An 18,879-nucleotide genomic window follows, 5' to 3' on the forward strand; every position below is an offset into this window, starting at 1 on the left:
TAAACATGTTTGTACGATTGTTGTCTTTGACGCTTTTTTCAAACGCTCTTTTGTCTGTCTCAATCAATCTAATAATTAATGTATTTCTCGCAAACCTCCATCTGTTCAGGAATGTGTGCTGTTGTAGTATCAGACGGGTCAGATGTGGCCTTCACGTAACAGCAACGGGAAGCCAAGCAAGGCGTTGCCGTGTGCAGTGCCAGTTTTAATTTTCATCGTGCGCTATTATTACGTAATTTTTACTGTCTTTGAAAGTTGGTTAAAGTCTTTACTCTCATCAACTAAGTGTTAATGCACCCTTCATCTCATCTTTTCTGTATCAATGTTATTTTTAGATGATTGCATCACATAATTTGGCTGGGACATCCTACCGCACTGCGGCAGCCATGTTTTACTGAGATTCAATATGGCGGCTCCCTAAACATACCAAAAACACTCGACTATGTTAGGAATTTCGTCTCTAATAAAGTTCTCTCACCGATTTGTTGCTCCATTTTCAGTTCCATAGTTTGTTTATGGTTTTATTCATTTGTATTGAGTTTATTTCGCTGTATTGCCGTTCATTTTAGTCAAGTAACGGTCGCATTTTCAACGTAAACACAGGCTAAATTACCAATTCAAAGAAAATGTGGCGAGAACCGAGTTGGTGTGAACTGTGAAACACCCGCTTTTGTTGTTTCATAGGTGGGTGACCATTTCTCTGCGTTTAGTTTAGTTCATAGATTATGTTTTAGCTCGGATTAATTAATGCATTTGTTTCCTTAATATTAAAAGAGAGTGAGCACCTTTTTTTTTTATCAGACTCTGGCAAGAGTTAAATAATGTTATAAATGTTGAGCACCCGTCAGCAACAGTATCGTAATCATATCCCTGCGTTGTGCCACCCGCATATTTATCACCTGTTTACTAAACTCAATCGTATGATTACAATCACTGTCAGAATGCCCGGAAGTGTGCTCCTGGGTTTGTCATGATGGCTTTGTTTTTTTTTATGATTGAGGAAGTCTAGACGGTCTGGTCAATATTTATTTATATTACTGGGTGAGGTTCCTGTCCTCCCATTAATAATAGGCTGGGAGGCAGTTACTGTGTAATCTAACCCTTTATATCTGTTTTCCAACATTCTTTCTGTCTTTGTCTTAGGATGAGATTGCTTGGTTTTATCCTTCGCCTGTCTGGGAGGGTAACAGTATTTTGGAGATAATATTTTATGTCTTATGAATCGTCTCTCTATTATGCACTGTATTATTTGTGTTTTACTTATGTAGGATCGTGAAATTTGAATGTGTTCCTCTGAGTGGGGACATGTGCCTTTTTCAGGGTGAGACATTTAGGTGATCTCAAACTAAGTACACTGATGATGAGCCCTTGGAATCTACGTCTGTTCCTTATTTGAACCAGTTCCCCTTTGTCTTCCTTTTTCTTGGGTACTTCAATTGTTATTCTTGGACTTTTTACTATCCCGTTTTCTTCCTTTTTACTGGCGCTGATATAATCTGAATATGTCGCAAGCAAGCATAATATTATTTATATTTGTTACTTTCTTTGACTTTGATGATTTGTCTTCCATAACAATATTACTGTCACTGTGATACAAAAATGTGATTCCTGCTCTTCCCCATCATTTTTCAGATTTTACTTTTAGTCAGCTGATTTATGTGGACAAAGAAGTGAGAGGGGTGAAAGTTATCTGGGTATTCCTGGAGTTTCAGGAATTTTTGATTTTCTCTGCACTGCCTACCATTGTTATATGTCAGGATTTAGGTGTCAGTCAGATCTGCAATATTTTTTCTTTTTGTCGTGAGGGGATGGATGAGGGGTGAATTCAGGATTTGAACCTTGCCTCAGGGATGATCATGGGAATTGATTTATTTCAGCTATTACCGCATTGATTTTCACTCCTAGTCCTAGCATCCTATCCAAAGGGTAACCTGCAGTTGCAATTGTCTGTTTCATGCCAGACCGGGGTTAACTTAGGCACTCGCTCAACTCTGGAAGTCTGCTTTTGTCACTAATTCGTTTTATTATAGATTACTTCATGGCCGAGGTGTCAACATTTATTTTAAAGTTGGAAGGGGGGGGGGGGGGGATTATGGGTTGAGGTCGCCTGGGCACAAGTGCATGACCCCCGTTTCAGGATGTTGAGAAATATTTTAATACCCATACAAAGAGATGGTTTACACACAACCCATTTTTCTATTACTTCTTAGTTTAGAATCCCAGTTAGGGTTAAGGCAAGTCCTGGCAATGTCGTTCCAGGTCCAGTCTATAATGCATCATGGTAAGGAAACCAAATGTAGAGGAAGTAAGCATATGATGGTTTAGGATGGCATCAGTTTCTTAGTGGGTTGAGTCATTCTGCTGTGCTGCCAATTAGAACGTTCTGTTGATCATTCATTATTTCATGTCTGATTTTGAGAATTAGTTATTGACAAAAATTTGTGCCACCTTCTTTAATTCAGGAGGTCTTGTTTCCTATAGAATGTTGAGAATGTTATCCTCTTTCTGCATTATCTTTTGGGATGATTATTCTTTTTTTGCTCGTGATTCTCTGAACAGAGATATTGTTGTTATACAAAGACCGTTTGACTTATCTGTCTGAAAAAAAATTGATCCTCTTCTAATGGCATGAATGTGGTGTCATTTTATATGGTCATTATGTTTATATAACATATGGAGTAACTTTTATATAGTGCAATATCCACTGAACATGTCATTTTCTTCCGCTTGGGATCCAGGCCCTTTGTGGTATCTGAGCATCTTCAAATGTTATTGTTACAGTCTGGTTGCAAGGGACGTATCCATATTTATGTGTTATATAACAATTTTTTTTTTCCTTTTGTTGTATGATTTGCATGTATTCTATATTTTATCAATTTTGCCGTTAGTGACGTTAAATTGCTCCACTTTGTTCGGTAAACTGCGCATTCCTTGGCAGCCACGGAATATTTCTCCTTTTAGAAATTCTGAATTGAGCTATGTTCGTGCTGCTCAGAGCCGAACTCGAACCCAAGACCTTTGATTCAAAGGCGAGAGTCATACCACTGACCACCTAGTCGCACATATATGCAATTTCATCATGTGACCAACATATGAACTTTCGCACATATTTTCTTTGAAATTTCAACTAACATTTCTTTGGAATACAGTTTTGGACTTATCCAGGTTTATTGGTTCTTTAACATTTTTTTTTTTTTAATAGTATGGTGTGTATATTAATTATTCTATATTTTACCAATTTTGTCATTAAAAGTTCTGAATTGAAACCTGTGTATGCGCCGTTCGGAGTGGAACTTTCCTTGACTATCTCAATTTGTACACTTCATAGATCAGTGATGATAATCTTCCGCGGGCGGAATTCCGGGATTGTCTTGGAAATTTTATGCTCATTTTGATCAAAGCTTGGGTCAAGTAGTTTGTGGAAAAATCATCATCATATCTGTGTCATATTTTGATGCCTGTGCTCAGTTGCGTGAATTTTGGTGACACTCCCCATTTTATGGCATCCGTGTAGACATACAGGCCCCAGATTTCAATAATGAGACAATGCAATTGATGGTCGAAAGGGAAGGGGGTGAGAGAGGTGATAAGTGAGTCTAGATTTCGTTTGTAAGTAGGTCAAGAGTGGTCGTACAGTTGTAGATCTGTTTTTAGAAGTTGATTATTATAACTTCCCCCTAATTAGAGATAAAAAAAAGCTCCATCGATTAGACTGCTCTCTCTCTCTCTCTCTCTCTCTCTCTCTCTCTCTCTCTTTCTTTCTTTCTTTTCCCTCTCCTTTTTTTTTGTTTCTTTCTTTCTATCTTTCCTTTATCCATATTTCTCTCTCAACCATTGTTCTATCATTCTTCATGTTTGCTACTTTATAGATGTCATCTGGTTATAGAGCGTTTATGTTAATGTGTTACAATTATCAGGGGTATTCAACTTAGTTTACTCTTTTCACCTTTCTTTTTACAACCTTTTATAATTTTAATTTATTACAGATACTTGAGTCTTACTTGTAAGAACTTTAAGCCACTGGGCTACAAGTAACAAAGATAAGACAAGTTAAAACAAAAACTTTCAGGCCTTTTGGCCAAAAGTTGATTTTAAATCTCTGGGATAGGTGTTTTAAATACAAAGTGGTTTTAAGGAAAGGACAGTTGATTACAGTTGATTAAGAATAGGTGTACACTAGCAGTTGTAATGTAATGTACGAGACTATGATATTTTATGTTCAGAAAAGTGAGTGGAGCAGGCACTTATGTTGGTAACAACAAGATATGAAGTGAATAGAAAAGTGCCAGAAGACAATAGAGAATAAAAATTTTTCGCGGCGGTGGTGGGGTTCGAACCTGCGACCTTATTGGTACGACAACTCCGCCTGGCAGGTGAGAGCGTGGCTCTACCGTGTGAGCTATCCACGAACACAAAAATATTCGTTTCAAACCCAAAGTCATTACTAGATCCCTCTCTCACCCACTTCTTGAGACCGCCGATTCGTTCGTACACCACCATCGCGAATAATTTTGACCAGCAGTTAAGCTTAATAGCCAATATTCTCAACACAAACATATAACATAGAAACGATTGAGACATTGAGTATGCTCCGGTGTATGGGGTGAATTTTTAATTCAGAAAAGTGAGTGGAGCAGGCACTTATGTTGGTAACAACAAGATATGAAGTGAATAGAAAAGTGCCAGAAGACAATAGAGAATAAAAATTTTTTTTTCGGTAGAGCCACGCTCTCACCTGCCAGGCGGAGTTGTCGTACCAATAAGGTCGCAGGTTCGAACCCCACCACCGCCTCGCGATGGTGGTGTACGAACGAGTCGGCGGTCTCAAGAAGTGGGTGAGAGAGGGATCTAGTAATGACTTTGGGTTTGAAACGAATATTTTTGTGTTCGTGGATAGCTCACACGGTAGAGCCACGCTCTCACCTGCCAGGCGGAGTTGTCGTACCAATAAGGTCGCAGGTTCGAACCCCACCACCGCCGCGAAAAATTTTTATTCTCTATTGTCTTCTGGTACTTTTCTATTCACTTCATATCTTGTTGTTACCAACATAAGTGCCTGCTCCACTCACTTTTCTGAATTAAAAATTCACCCCATACACCGGAGCATACTCAATGTCTCAATCGTTTCTATGTTATATGTTTGTGTTGAGAATATTGGCTATTAAGCTTAACTGCTGGTCAAAATTATTCGCGATGGTGGTGTACGAACGAATCGGCGGTCTCAAGAAGTGGGTGAGAGAGGGATCTAGTAATGACTTTGGGTTTGAAACGAATATTTTTGTGTTCGTGGATAGCTCACACGGTAGAGCCACGCTCTCACCTGCCAGGCGGAGTTGTCGTACCAATAAGGTCGCAGGTTCGAACCCCACCACCGCCGCGAAAAATTTTTATTCTCTATTGTCTTCTGGCACTTTTCTATTCACTTCATATCTTGTTGTTACCAACATAAGTGCCTGCTCCACTCACTTTTCTGAATTAAAAATTCACCCCATACACCGGAGCATACTCAATGTCTCAATCGTTTCTATGTTATATTTTGTGTTGAGAATATTGGCTATTAAGCTTAACTGCTGGTCAAAATTATTCGCGATGGTGGTGTACGAACGAATCGGCGGTCTCAAGAAGTGGGTGAGAGAGGGATATAGTAATGACTTTGGGTTTGAAACGAATATTTTTGTGTTCGTGGATAGCTCACACGGTAGAGCCACGCTCTCACCTGCCAGGCGGAGTTGTCGTACCAATAAGGTCGCAGGTTCGAACCCCACCACCGCCGCGAAAAATTTTTATTCTCTATTGTCTTCTGGCACTTTTCTATTCACTTCATATCTTGATATTTTATGTTGTGATTTTGTTTGAGTTTGACTGATATGGACCAATCAATTTCCCCCCCTTTTTGGCAAATTGCCATTATCATCACTGATAAATATGGTGAGATTAACCCAATTTGAAAATTAAAAATTGTCTCTTTTATTACCTGGGCTAGTGGTTAAAGGTCACTAAGGTTTTATTAGATCATTGTCTTGGTTTAAGCGACTTTTAATTATTAAACCTTGTCAGTTCTTTAAGGATTATGTTTAATAGTACGGGACTAAAAGCCTTCCGAATAACAATTTGGAAATAATTAAACAGTCCTAGGCAGTTCTTGAGCACAGCCTTTAACTGCAATTTTTTAAGACACGACAAGCCATGAAGTCTTTCACAGAGTGCAATAGATTATTATGGTTTCATGGCTGTGATGATATCAGTTTTCTCATTGTCATTGTACTCATTGTTCTCCTGTTTTTAATTCCTCTTCGCAGGTAACGTTGTCCAGGGTAGCACAGGGGTAACCCATCACACGATGACCTCTGACAGACCTGCTGGGCCGCCTCTCGCGGTAAGTTATGATAATTGATTTCTGGTTTGAGGTTTTAGTTATTTTTTGCTTTTATGTGACCTATGGCCTTAATCTGGTTAGATGTCATAAAGGGTTGTTTTGTTTTTGACGGGCCTTTGAAGTTTTAGTTTTGGTCGTTTTGAAACACTATATTCATTCTCTTTCTTAGTGAACATCTTAACCCGGGTCTCGGGTCTCGTGTTCTTTTTAATTTAGAACATTTGCAGTTTTCTACCATTTTGAGGCAATGGGTTGCATGAATTGAGTGGGCTTGTGTTATGGGCTCATCGTAAATTTTAAACCCGCGCTGGGGGCCGTTTGGAGTTGCGGATCATAAGAGTTCACGGAAAGGTGAAAATGGGTACTGTACAGACAGTGGACATTTCGCATACAAGCCTTTTGTCTACTGCAATGCGTTGTGAGGAGCCCCTCGTTTACATTTTTGCCAGGCCTGTAAATTCTCAGATGGTTGTCTGAAGTCTGTCAACTCAATAGTTCTCTACTTCTGGAGATATAGTTAAATTGAATTTTTAAAGGGAGTTTTCTCCCATCCAAATTTTTAGCATCTGTTGGGTTTATTACATATCTTCGACTATTTTTGAAAATATTTTGTCCAGGCCTGTTGTACTCAAGACTACTTATTGTCAATTATAATATTGCTAGTGTGATCTGTTTGTCCATCGTGAGATTTAGCGCTAATTGTTGTTTTCAACTCTTTTGAATACATATTGAATCTTAAGGTGGCATGGGTAGCACCAGGATGTTTAGACAGATTTTATAATTACAGAGCGGAAAGCAAGGATGGATGATCTTTATTTAGGACCAGCATTAATTTTAGATAGAAGATAGGATGCCATCATTCTAAGAGCAGATCAATTGCATGATGTATGCGTCCAGTCGTCCAGAAGATAGGCTTTGCACGTCCAATCACTATTTTGACATTGTATTTAAGTTCCCTATTGTTGTTATTATTGCTTTTATTGTCATTGTTGTGATTTTAATTAGTCCGTATATTTGTTATTGTTTTTCCTATTAAACGCATGGGTTTAAAGTTTGCATTATTTCTAGTCATCCACTATATTCCTGTTAAAAGATTTCCGAGTGGTTAAGGCATTTCACTGTGACCTGGAAGATCCAGGGTTAGAGCCCCATTTCAGGCACTTTTGTTTTTTTTCCTTGGGCAAAGTTATTAACCCCAATTTGCTCACTTGGACAACATGGGTGATTCCTATTGACATCGGTCATCTTGTTTGATGAATTATCTGTATTCCTTCTCGGAATGCATAAGCGACGATATTTTATGATGTCGTGGTGGAAGGGCATATTAATTATTTTGGGTAACTTCTACTCAGTTTTGTCAGGTTCCAAAGGCATTATCCATTTTTGTTAGTTCTGATTTTATCTGGGATGTATATCTTTCAGAATTCTTTTGAATTCAGATTATTTCAATTTAGAAGAAAATAGATTATATAAAACCATTTCCTCTTATCTGAACCGTCAATTTTGTAATAAAAGACAGTTTGTACGAGTTGGGTTCAATTTTTTTGTGTTTTTTTTTTTCCTTTGCCATTTACATCACTGTTGTATATTTTACCAGGGTTGTCATTATTAGGAGTATGATGCTTAAGTAGTAAATTGTGCGTTACCGAAGGCCACGAAATTTTCCTCCTTTTTGTAATAATTATGGTTTAAGCCAGATAAACCCGACTTTTTGAAGATTTCAGAATGACCTTGATCGGTATTGGTGAAAGGATTGGTTGTTTAAAGCAACAGTTAGGGGGGGGGGGGGGGGGGGGGGGGCTAGATGGATGTGTGTCCTTTTCCATGATTTAGAGTTGATAACGTTTCACGAAGAGGGGTTTTGTGCGGGATATTTTCGTGCATGTTCTTTCCGAGAAGATACTTTCAAGCCTTTTCTGTTTTTATCATAGGACTTCCAAGAATATATGCCTTGCAGTTTACTACTTCATTGATGGGTTTCAGGCTTCTGTCGTGTGTGTGTGTGTGTCGCCACCGTTCTTCGTTCTTCATGACCGTTACTAATGGTTCTATTTCTCGCTCATTTTACTCCATTGATCGATGCGTGTTTGGCAACCAGCGATTGCTGCTGGCTGTCGTAACTTATAACATATCTCTCACCTGTGTAAATGGTGGTGCTCTCTCTCTCTCTCTCTCTCTCTCTCTCTCTCTCTCTCTCTCTCTCTCTCTCTCTCTCTCTCCTCTCTCTCTCTCTCTCTTCTCTCTCCTCTCTCTCTCCTCTCTCTCTCTCTCTCTCTCTCTCTCTCTCTCTCTCTCTCTCTCTCTCTCTCTCTCGTCTGCGTATTGCTTCCCTACACCGATTCTGCACTCGCGTTCCCTTTTCGTGTCGATTACGTCACGGACAAAGCCGTCGCGGTGCCACTGCGTGATGATAGAATGCCTGGTATTCATTTATTTTACTTCTTCTTCTTCGTTGTCTCTCGCGCATTATTATTATTATTATTATTATTATTATTATTATTATTATTATTATTATTATTATTATTATTATTATTATTTTATTGTTATTGTTATTGTTATTATTATTGTTATTGTTATTATTATTAGTTATAGCGCTATATAAGTTTTCAGCATTATTATTATATTATTATTATTATATTATTATTATTATATTATTATTATTATTATTATTATTATTATTATTATTATTATTATTATTATTATATTATTATTATTATTATTATTATTATTATTATTGTCATGAATAATATTGTTATTGTTGTTGATTACCAACATGCGTCTTTGTGGAATCAGTTGTGTCTGTTTGGTTTGATTTAGGCTTTGGTCACGATTAGAATGTGAACACAGGTAGCAGTGAGAAGTTTGGTCATTTCCTTGAACTCTTACTGGCTAAGTATGTCTTCTGTGTCGTATATGTTGTGTGCTAAACATATAGACGTGTGCCTGGTTCTTGGTGCATGTGACCTCAAGCGTGGAGAGAGGGAGAAGAGGGGTGGCCGTGACCTTATTATTTTAAACTTTACTTGACTTAAGTTGTCGCTACCATTTACAAACCTATTCCTTTATCATTATTATTATTATTATTATTATTATTATTATTATTATTATTATTATTATTATTATTATTATTATTATTATTATTATTATTATTATTATTATTATTACATTTTATAATTTGTCGCCTACTTGGGTCACTCGACTCTGCGTTTAATCAAAGTCGATATGAAAGCTGGGTTGGAGAGATGAGAGTCGCATGGGGAACATTTTCTTTCCACTTGGAATAAATGGACCTGATTTCACAATGGTGATGATGGTAGTGATAATGATAATTATATTGATGACGTACGATTTCTGACCGGTATCGGGAGTTACAGTGACTCGGGGAGTCATCAGACGATGGATGTCACCCTACCAGTGACATCTATAAGTAGACGATGCGCCCTCCCCTAATCTTATTCTATAACCTTGAATCTTCTTGGGACTTCAAAGCTTGTAGACTTTGCTCTAAAGATAGTATGCACTTGGCTAAGAAGTCATCCGGAAGTATAACTGGCCAACACGCAAAATTCTGTGTAACCATGATCGTTTTTAGTCTGGTTAATACAGTTTAATGAGAATTACTCATAAACGCGGATGGCAAAACAATAACAAAGACCTGAGTGACGTCATCTTCGAACTATCTATTACCTCGGAGATTATTGACCAGAGGACCAGTTCTGTCGTGCACTGGCCATGCACGCCTTTCTTTTGTTGTTGTTAATGAGAGCGATCTCTATTCATGTTTTTGTCCATCCTAGTCATTGATCACATGATTTGTTGTCGCTGTACAACTATTGGACATTTCTTAATAAATGGAGCACCCGGCGTTGTTTATGAAAGTTGTAGACATACCCATGATTCATGCTGAGCAGAATGACACACTGAGCCATGGGATATTTGAACACCCTTTTCACTATTTGGGTCATTATATGAGCACGTGGAAATGTAATATAGGTCGTCATCATTGGTCATAGATGTATAGAGTGGTTATTCTGCCTAGTACACCAATGGGAGCGATCTATATTCATGTTTTCGTCCAACCAAGTCATCAATCACATGTTTTGTTGCTGTCCTACGATTGGTTGTTTCTAAACAAATGTAAACACGCTGCTTTGTTTATGAAAATTGTAACATACACATGTTTCAAGCTGAACAAAATGATCAATCGTGATGTAAGATATTTCAAAAGCTGTGAATACTTTTCACTATGTGGGTCACTTTGAGCATATATTGCAATGTGACCAATGACCTCGAGCCCGTGGAAAGGGAATATAGATCATGCCCATTAACGCAGTAGATTTTTGACCAATGGGAGCGATCTAAATTAACTTTCCATGTGATCGAGGTCATTGGTCACATTGCAAAATATGCTCAAAGTGACCCACATAGTAAACAGTGCTCACAGCTTTCGAAGTATCTATCATCACAATTGGTCATTTTGTTCAGTTCGACACATGTGTACGTTTACAACTTTCATAAGCTAAGCAGCGTGTTTACATTTTAAAAGAAATATCCAATCGTTGTACAGCAACAAATCATGTGATTGATGACTTGGTTGGACGAAACCCTGAATATAGATCGCTCCCATTAAAACATGGAATTCGTGACACACCTTAACACGTGCTCGGCCACACATAGTTGGTTGTTCATTAACAATAAAGTGAATGAAATCGTCCTCTCTTTGATCTGATTATACCGCCAAATGGGTGACTACTTATCACATGATTTTATCGATCATATTCTGAACGTTTGTGTTTACACACAGTTTTCTGTGTGTTGGTGTTATTCATCAAGCGGTAGAGCTTTGCTATGACCTGCCGATAGTTTAGCGCCGTGCTCTGATTTATTGCATTGTTGAGTTATTTGAAATGTTTGTTGTGTATGATGTGTCATCAGTTGGTTGGAGTTGGTCTTTATTTGTAACCGATCTTCTTTCATTCTGTCTTTCTTTTTCTTTCTATTTTTTTTTTTTTTTTTTTTTTTTTTTTTTTTTTTTTTTTTTTTTTTGGGGGGGGGGGGGGGGGGGGGGGGGGGGGGGTTACGTAGCTGATGCTTCATTCAGCTAATTAAGAACGATTCCAGATGATCTCGAGACTCAGCCCCCAACCAACCACCTCTGTCCGGTGAGGTGTATTTAGGTAGCTGGGTCTGTTAGACATGGCAGGAAGTATTTTTCGATAGACTAGGATTCTATCCGGAGGGCGACAACCGAGGAGCGATTGTTAGTGTCAGTCGATTATGGTTTCCTCTACCAATACTTGAGCCACACCTGGTCGGTCTCCTGTGGTTTATCTCATCTCCAATGATCTCTCCGCCATGGTATCTGATTTGAATTTCATGTTTCGTTAGTATCCTTTCCTTTTTTTATGCTTCATATGCGATTCGCAACTTTTTGCGTTATCGACGATATTGTTAATTATACTCCCGCCGTCCACATATAAGCATATAACGTTCCAACACACGCACACATACACAAACACAAAACTATGAGCAGCATCAACGTTAATTGTCCGATTGATATGATTTAGTGAGAGATTATTCATTGTGATGTTTGTCTAAAAACAATAACAGATAGAGAGCTGAGTGGCGTCAAGTTCGTTCCTATTATAGACCTGCATGCTACACAGAAGTACACTCAACAGGCTACTATCACGATCGTGACTAAGAGCGATCTGAAGACGTCACGGATATTGGCCCCGTCATATTTTTTTGTTTGACACCCCCCCCCCCCCCCCCACCCCTTACACACACACACACACACATACTGCCACCCGCCAGAATGTCCCTCCCTTCCTCGTTGAAATTTTGTTTGATATTTCTCACAGTTGTATTATCACTCTTTAAGGTTTCGACGTAAGGCGCTTGAGATTATTTTTCCTTTTACATATTATGTATGATTTGTAAACAGTTGAGTGTGTTCCTCTGGGCGGAGACCTGTGCTTATGTTTAGTGATATCAAACTAAGTACACCGATAGAGTGCTCTTGAAATCTACATCTGTACCCTATTTGAACCATTTCCCCTTTGTCCGCCGTATTCTTGGGTGCTTTAATTGTAATTCTAGAACTTTTGACTATCCCATTTCCTTCCTTTTTTACTGGGGCTGATATGGCCTTAATGTGTTGCAAACGCCGTAAAACCCTTTAAATAACAACAATGAGGCGCTTTCGGATTTTGCTTATTATTTTAGTTAGTTATTATTATTATTATTATTATTATTATTATTATTATTATTATTATTATTATTATTATTATTATTATTATTGTTGTTGTTGTTGTTGTTGTTGTTGTTGTTGTTGTTGTTGTTGTTGTTGTTGTTAATATTGCCTTTGACAGGTGTATTTATTGACGTTGATCACACGTGACTTACATTACAGACATTAGTATGAATGGGCGTTTTTGACATTATTTTGGTAATGACTTGACTTGACACACGACCTCGTCTCCCTGTCCGATGACTCAAGTACTAAACTAAGTCTGTACATGCCATTGCGCTTATGTGTCGTGATTACACACTACATATGACACGCCAGTCGATTTGATTGTGTACGTGGTTTTATAATAGGCTGTCACGCTGTGCGTGTTTACCACGATAAGTAAGTGCCGAGTCATTGTGATCAGTCGATTATTGAGTGCAGGGGATGGCATTTGTAACATGTCTTGTTAATCTGGTGTAATGCCGCCCAATAGGGAGTAGTACGATTATGATGGCAAAGTACTGGTTCCGATCTCATTGGAAGTGTGTTGTGATATCACATAGCGACCACGTGTCCCGATTTGCCAATCTGGAGTAGAAGAAAAATGGATTGTTTAACGTGTGGGATGGAAATAACCTTTGCATGTCCTAGGATTATGCTTTGTATTTAGTTTTTCACTAGCAAAAACAAAATGGTTTTATTATTAAACTAAACTTGAGCTTTTATATTGCGCAATATCCACTAACCATGCTCAAGGCGCTTTGCATAGGGTCCCTGACCAACAGCGACATGTTATAACTTGCTTCTTTGGCATTCCTTCTACTTCTACATCAATTTCAATTACAATTTTCAATTTCAGATATTTATTAATTGTGGGCATTAAAGAAATGTTTCGTAAATAATTTAGTCAGGCTCATAGAGGCCGACATATCAAGTCACCTATTGAATGTCATTTTACATTTATATCATTATCACGTTGTCTCTTATCTCTTTCCTCTCTTTTATGACGCGCTCATTCCTATGGCTATGGTTTGTCGAAGAATTTCAGTCCATTTTTGTAGAGCTCATTAATTTGCGGGTCTAAATCACTATCATCATCATCATCATCATCATCATCATCATCATCATCATCATTATTATTGTTGTAATTGTTATTATTATGATTATTATTATTGTTATATTGTTGTTGTTGCTGCTGTTACTGCTGTCGCCGCTGTTGTTGTTGTTAAGGAATTATTATTTTGGCGTTACTCCACCCTCCAAACCCAGGCATTCCAGTCTAGTGTCAGCAATGATAAGTCCCGAGTCCCGAGTGTGTCTACGACTCCTCCCATTAGTTTGAAGTAGTGATTAACGCTGTACCCAGCTTTTTAAAAAAACAGTTGATACATTGATTCTTCTTCTTCTTCTTCTTCTTCTTCTTCTTCTTCTTCTTCTTCTTCTTCTTCTTCTTCTTCTTCTTCTTCTTCTTCTTCTTCTTCTTCTTCTTCTTCTTCTTCCGCAGCACTGGTCAAGTTAAGTTTTGCTTCATCTGTCGATGGGTTAAATGACTTAACGTGTTGACCATCTCAAATCTGATACACGCTTGAAGACTAAGTTTTTAGAAGTTAATGGTCATTTTAATTTTTCGATATTTGAGGTACGGTACAAATTTTCTGGCCTAAACAAAAACAAACCAATGTTTTGACCCAGCCGATTCGTCATAATTATTGTTGTTGTTGTTGTTGTTGTTTGCGGTGGTGGTGTTGTTATTATTGCATTTGATTATTTATTCGACTATTTATTTTTCATTAGCCCAAATAAAACCAGGGCTGGGTTTTTCTATCTTCCTTTTGATCGATCTTCTATTTAATCCAACCAATTAAATCTCGTATCCTCATCATCTGTGTCAGCTGTCTTGTCTTTGCTGCTTGTTATGGTCTTTTGGACCTTGACGCGCATGCGTAGACCTGTTTTTGACAGGCGTGTTTTATAGAGGATAGATGGTCTGTAACGGATTTTGATATGATAACGGAATGGCATATTTAACTTGCGCAATGATGATTTTACATAACACGATTGTAATAATCTATTGGATGGAATACTTCCGATTACAAAGGAAAAAGAATATGATAACATGCATCTTTTATGCTAAGAAAAATCCAGATTTGAGAGCTAAGATGAGGATAATTTAACTCATCGATTTTTTTTTTAGAAGGGCGAGTTTTCTGGCCAAATCTTTGAATACGTGGTTGTTTTTTCCCGCCAGTCCTGAATTTAACTGGCTAAATGTAGTCATTTGAAATAAAACTTTCAACGGTTCTATTTTAAATTTTATTCTATTATTTTAAGGGTGTTTTTCTTTTCATTTATTTGTTTGCCTTTTGGGGGTTTTTGTTTGTTTTGCCCGAACGATAGTCATGAACCGATTACCCATAGACATGCCAACTTGCCTCTCACTTGAACTTGAAGCAATCATAATATGCATTTTGTCGTCATGTGTTGCGCGAATAAGTGTATCGTATCAGTGTATTGATCAGTGTATTGGTATGATATTGTCATAAATACTCACTAATTGTGAGACTGACATTGTTTGTTTGTTGGTTTGTGTGGCATGCACTAAGGAGAGTCTAGGGGAAGGAACGGTTAAATGGTCTGGGCGGGGGACTATTCTGACTTTTGTAACGCTCGAACCATCCACGATATTACATGTATTATAATTATTGACCCAATGACTGTGTGTCCTAGGTTTACTGTTCAATTGTTTGATATTTATAATGGTGTGATAACATGCTTTTTTTTTATCACGACGTGTAAGATTGTGTGTATGTAATGGTAAGGTCACAGCTGTTTTATTGTACGTTTTGACAGACAGTGGGTTGATTTGAAAGTCATTGGCAGATTGTGTCCAACGTGAACGATTTGTTAGTCGTGGGCTTGTTGGTTTGTTGTGTTTTTTTTTTTTTTTTTTTTTTTTTTTTCCTTTTCCCTTTTTTTTTCCAATCCCGGTTGAACACACGTCAGCAAAAATTAAAAACAGAATACGATAATATACATCCCATAGTGGGAAACCACGTGCAGAACTCACTGAATCGATAGTTGAGTCGGCCCGAGTATGTATGTATGATTGTCTGTACACACACGCTCACTCACGCACACACACATATAGATACGAATGCTGTACGATAATTACTGTTATATTGTATATGTATTTTCAAATAGTGATGAGAATGATGGGGGTTTGTGGTGCTGGTGTCGGGAGGGAGGGAGGTTTGCGGCGGTTGTTGTTGTTTTCCTTCTTTTGCTATAGTTATTTTTCTCTACGTTCTATCGTTATCCTAACTGCCAATGTTATCGACACGCAGCTGAAGCTAAAGCTAACAATAATCATGATGGCAGCAACGGCGGGAGGATTGATTCTAGGGTGTGCACCAATATCAACACCACGGTCGTACCGGGATGGCATTTAAACGTCAAATGGGTTTCTCAACAATTTGCCTTTTCTTCAATCTGAAGTACAGTACGGCCTGTGCAGATTTTTGGATCATTTACTGTCTTCTTCATCGCCATTGTCAGGAATATTGCCAAGTTGTTGATTCGACATAATATTACTTATTCTATCGCGTGGTTTTGGTGATTTGTGTGTAGTGAAGTGCTAGAAAAGGCCTACCTCCAGGAATTTTTTAAAAATATTTTTTTTTTTTACCTTGGACTAACTTAAACCCTCGAGGTCAAGTACGTGCCGTTTTCAATCAAATCCTCATTGTTCCGATTTTGAACCGATTTGATCATGAAGAATAACCCCAACTAAGTTTTAATTATTAACGAGAGAAAGTATTGTATTTTAAAATAAAGATCTGAATAAGTGTGTATGAAAGGTGTCAGAAATAGCAAGAATGAATAATACAATGGAAAAAAAAGTCATCCCAAGAAATGACAACATGGAAGTAATTTGACAGCGGATTTTGCTGACAAAATTGTTGGCGTGATCAATGATGTCACCGTGGATAGTGGAAGATCTTTCTACTACCGCGATGTTTCCCGGACTTTATCATATCTCTGAAATTCGATCCAGTTTGATCATAAGATACGCAACGATGTTTCTCTCGTTAAAATATTCAACTCATTATGCTTAATTCGTTAAATCTTGCTGATACCGATGCTATTTTAAATTTTAAAACTACATTTTGCATCGTCTTGCCAACGTTCTCACATCTTCAACACGCAAAATTGATTATCAATATAAGCGATTTACAAGTAGTCGGATGTCTATTTGTTATACATCACGAATAGCATAAGACCTTTATGACATTTAGAAGTCGCGAGATACCAAAATTTGACCATGACAAAGACTTGTCCTAATCTTAACCTTTCAGAGATCGTGGGGATAGAAAGGGGACCTTAAAAACTTAGGAACATGTAGTTTGAGTTGGACATTTAGAGCTACGAGAGTATAATATATAATTAAAATATAATTTCTCGCTAAATGTACAGATGTTTTAGGGGGCCAGATTTGGACAAATTCTGATTTATTTTATAACCGTCACATTCCGATTTTTAAAACCAAAATTTGAGGGTAAAACCAGTTAAGGTTGTTTTACTCAGTAATCGATGCCTGAACAAATTCAAGTACATTCACTAAATCTGTTCTGAGGAAATTTTAAATGGATACTTCATAGAAATAAATGTGGAAGTTTTGTATTTGTAAGGTTGATACCGATGTTTTCCCGAGGTTGTTGTTTGTAGCAGTTCTGTTTTATATGCATAATAGTTTGAAACATTAAAAAATGTTCAGAAAATTTATGTGTTTGGGAGGAACGAGCGAGACACCATTTCAAGGTTTTCATTTGAGGGAATAGCAATTCAGTCATAAATCCTGATTTCTTGGATAAGTCGACATGTCTGTCCGTCTCTCGCTCTCCTTTCTGTTGTGATCTTTTCCTTTATTATTATTATTATTATTATTATTATTATTATTATTATTATTATTATTATTATTATTATTATTATTATTATTATTATTATTATTATTATTATTATTATTATTATTATTATTATTAATAATAATAATAATAATAATGATAATAATACTTTTTTTGTTTTTTTTGGAAGTACCAGTTGTTTTATGGAATGATGGTCATGTTAATTCCAACGTGTCTTGGGTGGCTGTGGATATCTCCGGGGATAATCAATGTGGTCGTGATGATTTCGTGGCCTGTTTTGGATTGGTTTTGTCATGCCGTGTTTTCCCCCGTTTAATTACACTATCCCAGGCCTTTGGCTGTCCCAGTGTATAATTGTATCTGAATTGATTTTTTTAAAGGGTAAAAATGTGACATGAAAAAAAAAGGTTAAAAAAAAAAAGATCTATTTGGCTACATCTTCATAGAATTCTGGTCTATGTAAATTTGAAGTAAATCGAAAATCTCAGTGTTGCGATATTATATTATGTTGAATTAAATTCAGAAAATGTGTGGAGGGGGCACTGGTATCAATAATGATGAGAAAAATAGGAATGGAGAAGTGCCAGATGAAAACAGAGAATAAAAAGTCACGATAGTCAGTGCAAACTCAGGGTTCAATTGACTCGACACCCTCCGCCTTGCCGGGAGAGAGAGAGAGAGAGAGAGAGAGAGAGAGAGAGAGAGAGAGAGAGAGAGAGAGAGAGAGAGAAGACAGCAGCGGGCGGTCACAGTCGACGGAGCTATCTCGGCCGGCCAGGCGGAGGGTGTCTTGTCAACTGGATTCTGAGTTTGGCACTGACCCCGTGACTTTTTATTCTCCGTTTGAATCTGGCACTTCTCCCTATTCTATTTTTCTCCTCGATATTTTATTAAGAGTCACAATGTTTGTTTCTCTCCACATTTTCAATGAATGTGCTTTTTTGACTAGTCTCTAGCTGTTAAGTGGCATTCTGTCCTTTGCTAACGGTTAAAATGAAGTGTATATAACTCTTTTTGAGGTTAAACAGTTAAATTTGCATTATTGCTGAAAATATCAGTCAAGGACGCAACATGCCTTGTCTGGACTATTTACAGGAAGTCACGTGATGGGTTATTGGCAATGGTATACGCTGTCCGTCTGCATGATTGGAGTTGATGATTTTATTTTGTCGTTTTGCTGTCTAGTCTTGACTATTTCTCACGCCGAGAGATGAGGCGATGTGTTCATGGGACTAATGGCTCGGACTATTCGTAACAATGAGTTTTTAGGGGTTTCGGTGGATTTGACTTGGGATTTATCCGTTCTTGATCGTTGTGGATAGTTGTGGTCCCTGACAAGGGGGAGC

The 18,879-nt window shown here is 37.6% G+C and overlaps 1 protein-coding gene across 7 annotated transcripts in view; it reads left to right on the forward strand.

The window, feature by feature from the left end:
• The window catches only part of LOC144958503 (uncharacterized), a 55,457-nt gene that overhangs the window by 7,189 nt on the left and 29,389 nt on the right, over positions 1 to 18,879 (forward strand). For 4 of the 7 annotated variants that reach the window (XM_078890516.1, XM_078890517.1, XM_078890520.1 and 1 more), the window contains exon 2: positions 6,300 to 6,376. In XM_078890516.1, coding sequence (XP_078746642.1) covers positions 6,300 to 6,376 — 77 coding nt within the window. Of the gene's footprint in view, positions 1 to 174; positions 685 to 3,986; positions 4,050 to 6,299; positions 6,377 to 18,879 lie in introns of those variants that run through there. The other 3 variants (XM_078890519.1, XM_078890523.1, XM_078890521.1) reach the window with 2 other exon arrangements.

Source organism: Berghia stephanieae, chromosome 13, assembly GCF_034508935.2.
Source record: "Berghia stephanieae isolate SIO BIC M18660-M18661 chromosome 13, UCSD_Bste_1.3, whole genome shotgun sequence".
NCBI classification, from domain to species: domain Eukaryota; kingdom Metazoa; phylum Mollusca; class Gastropoda; order Nudibranchia; family Aeolidiidae; genus Berghia; species Berghia stephanieae.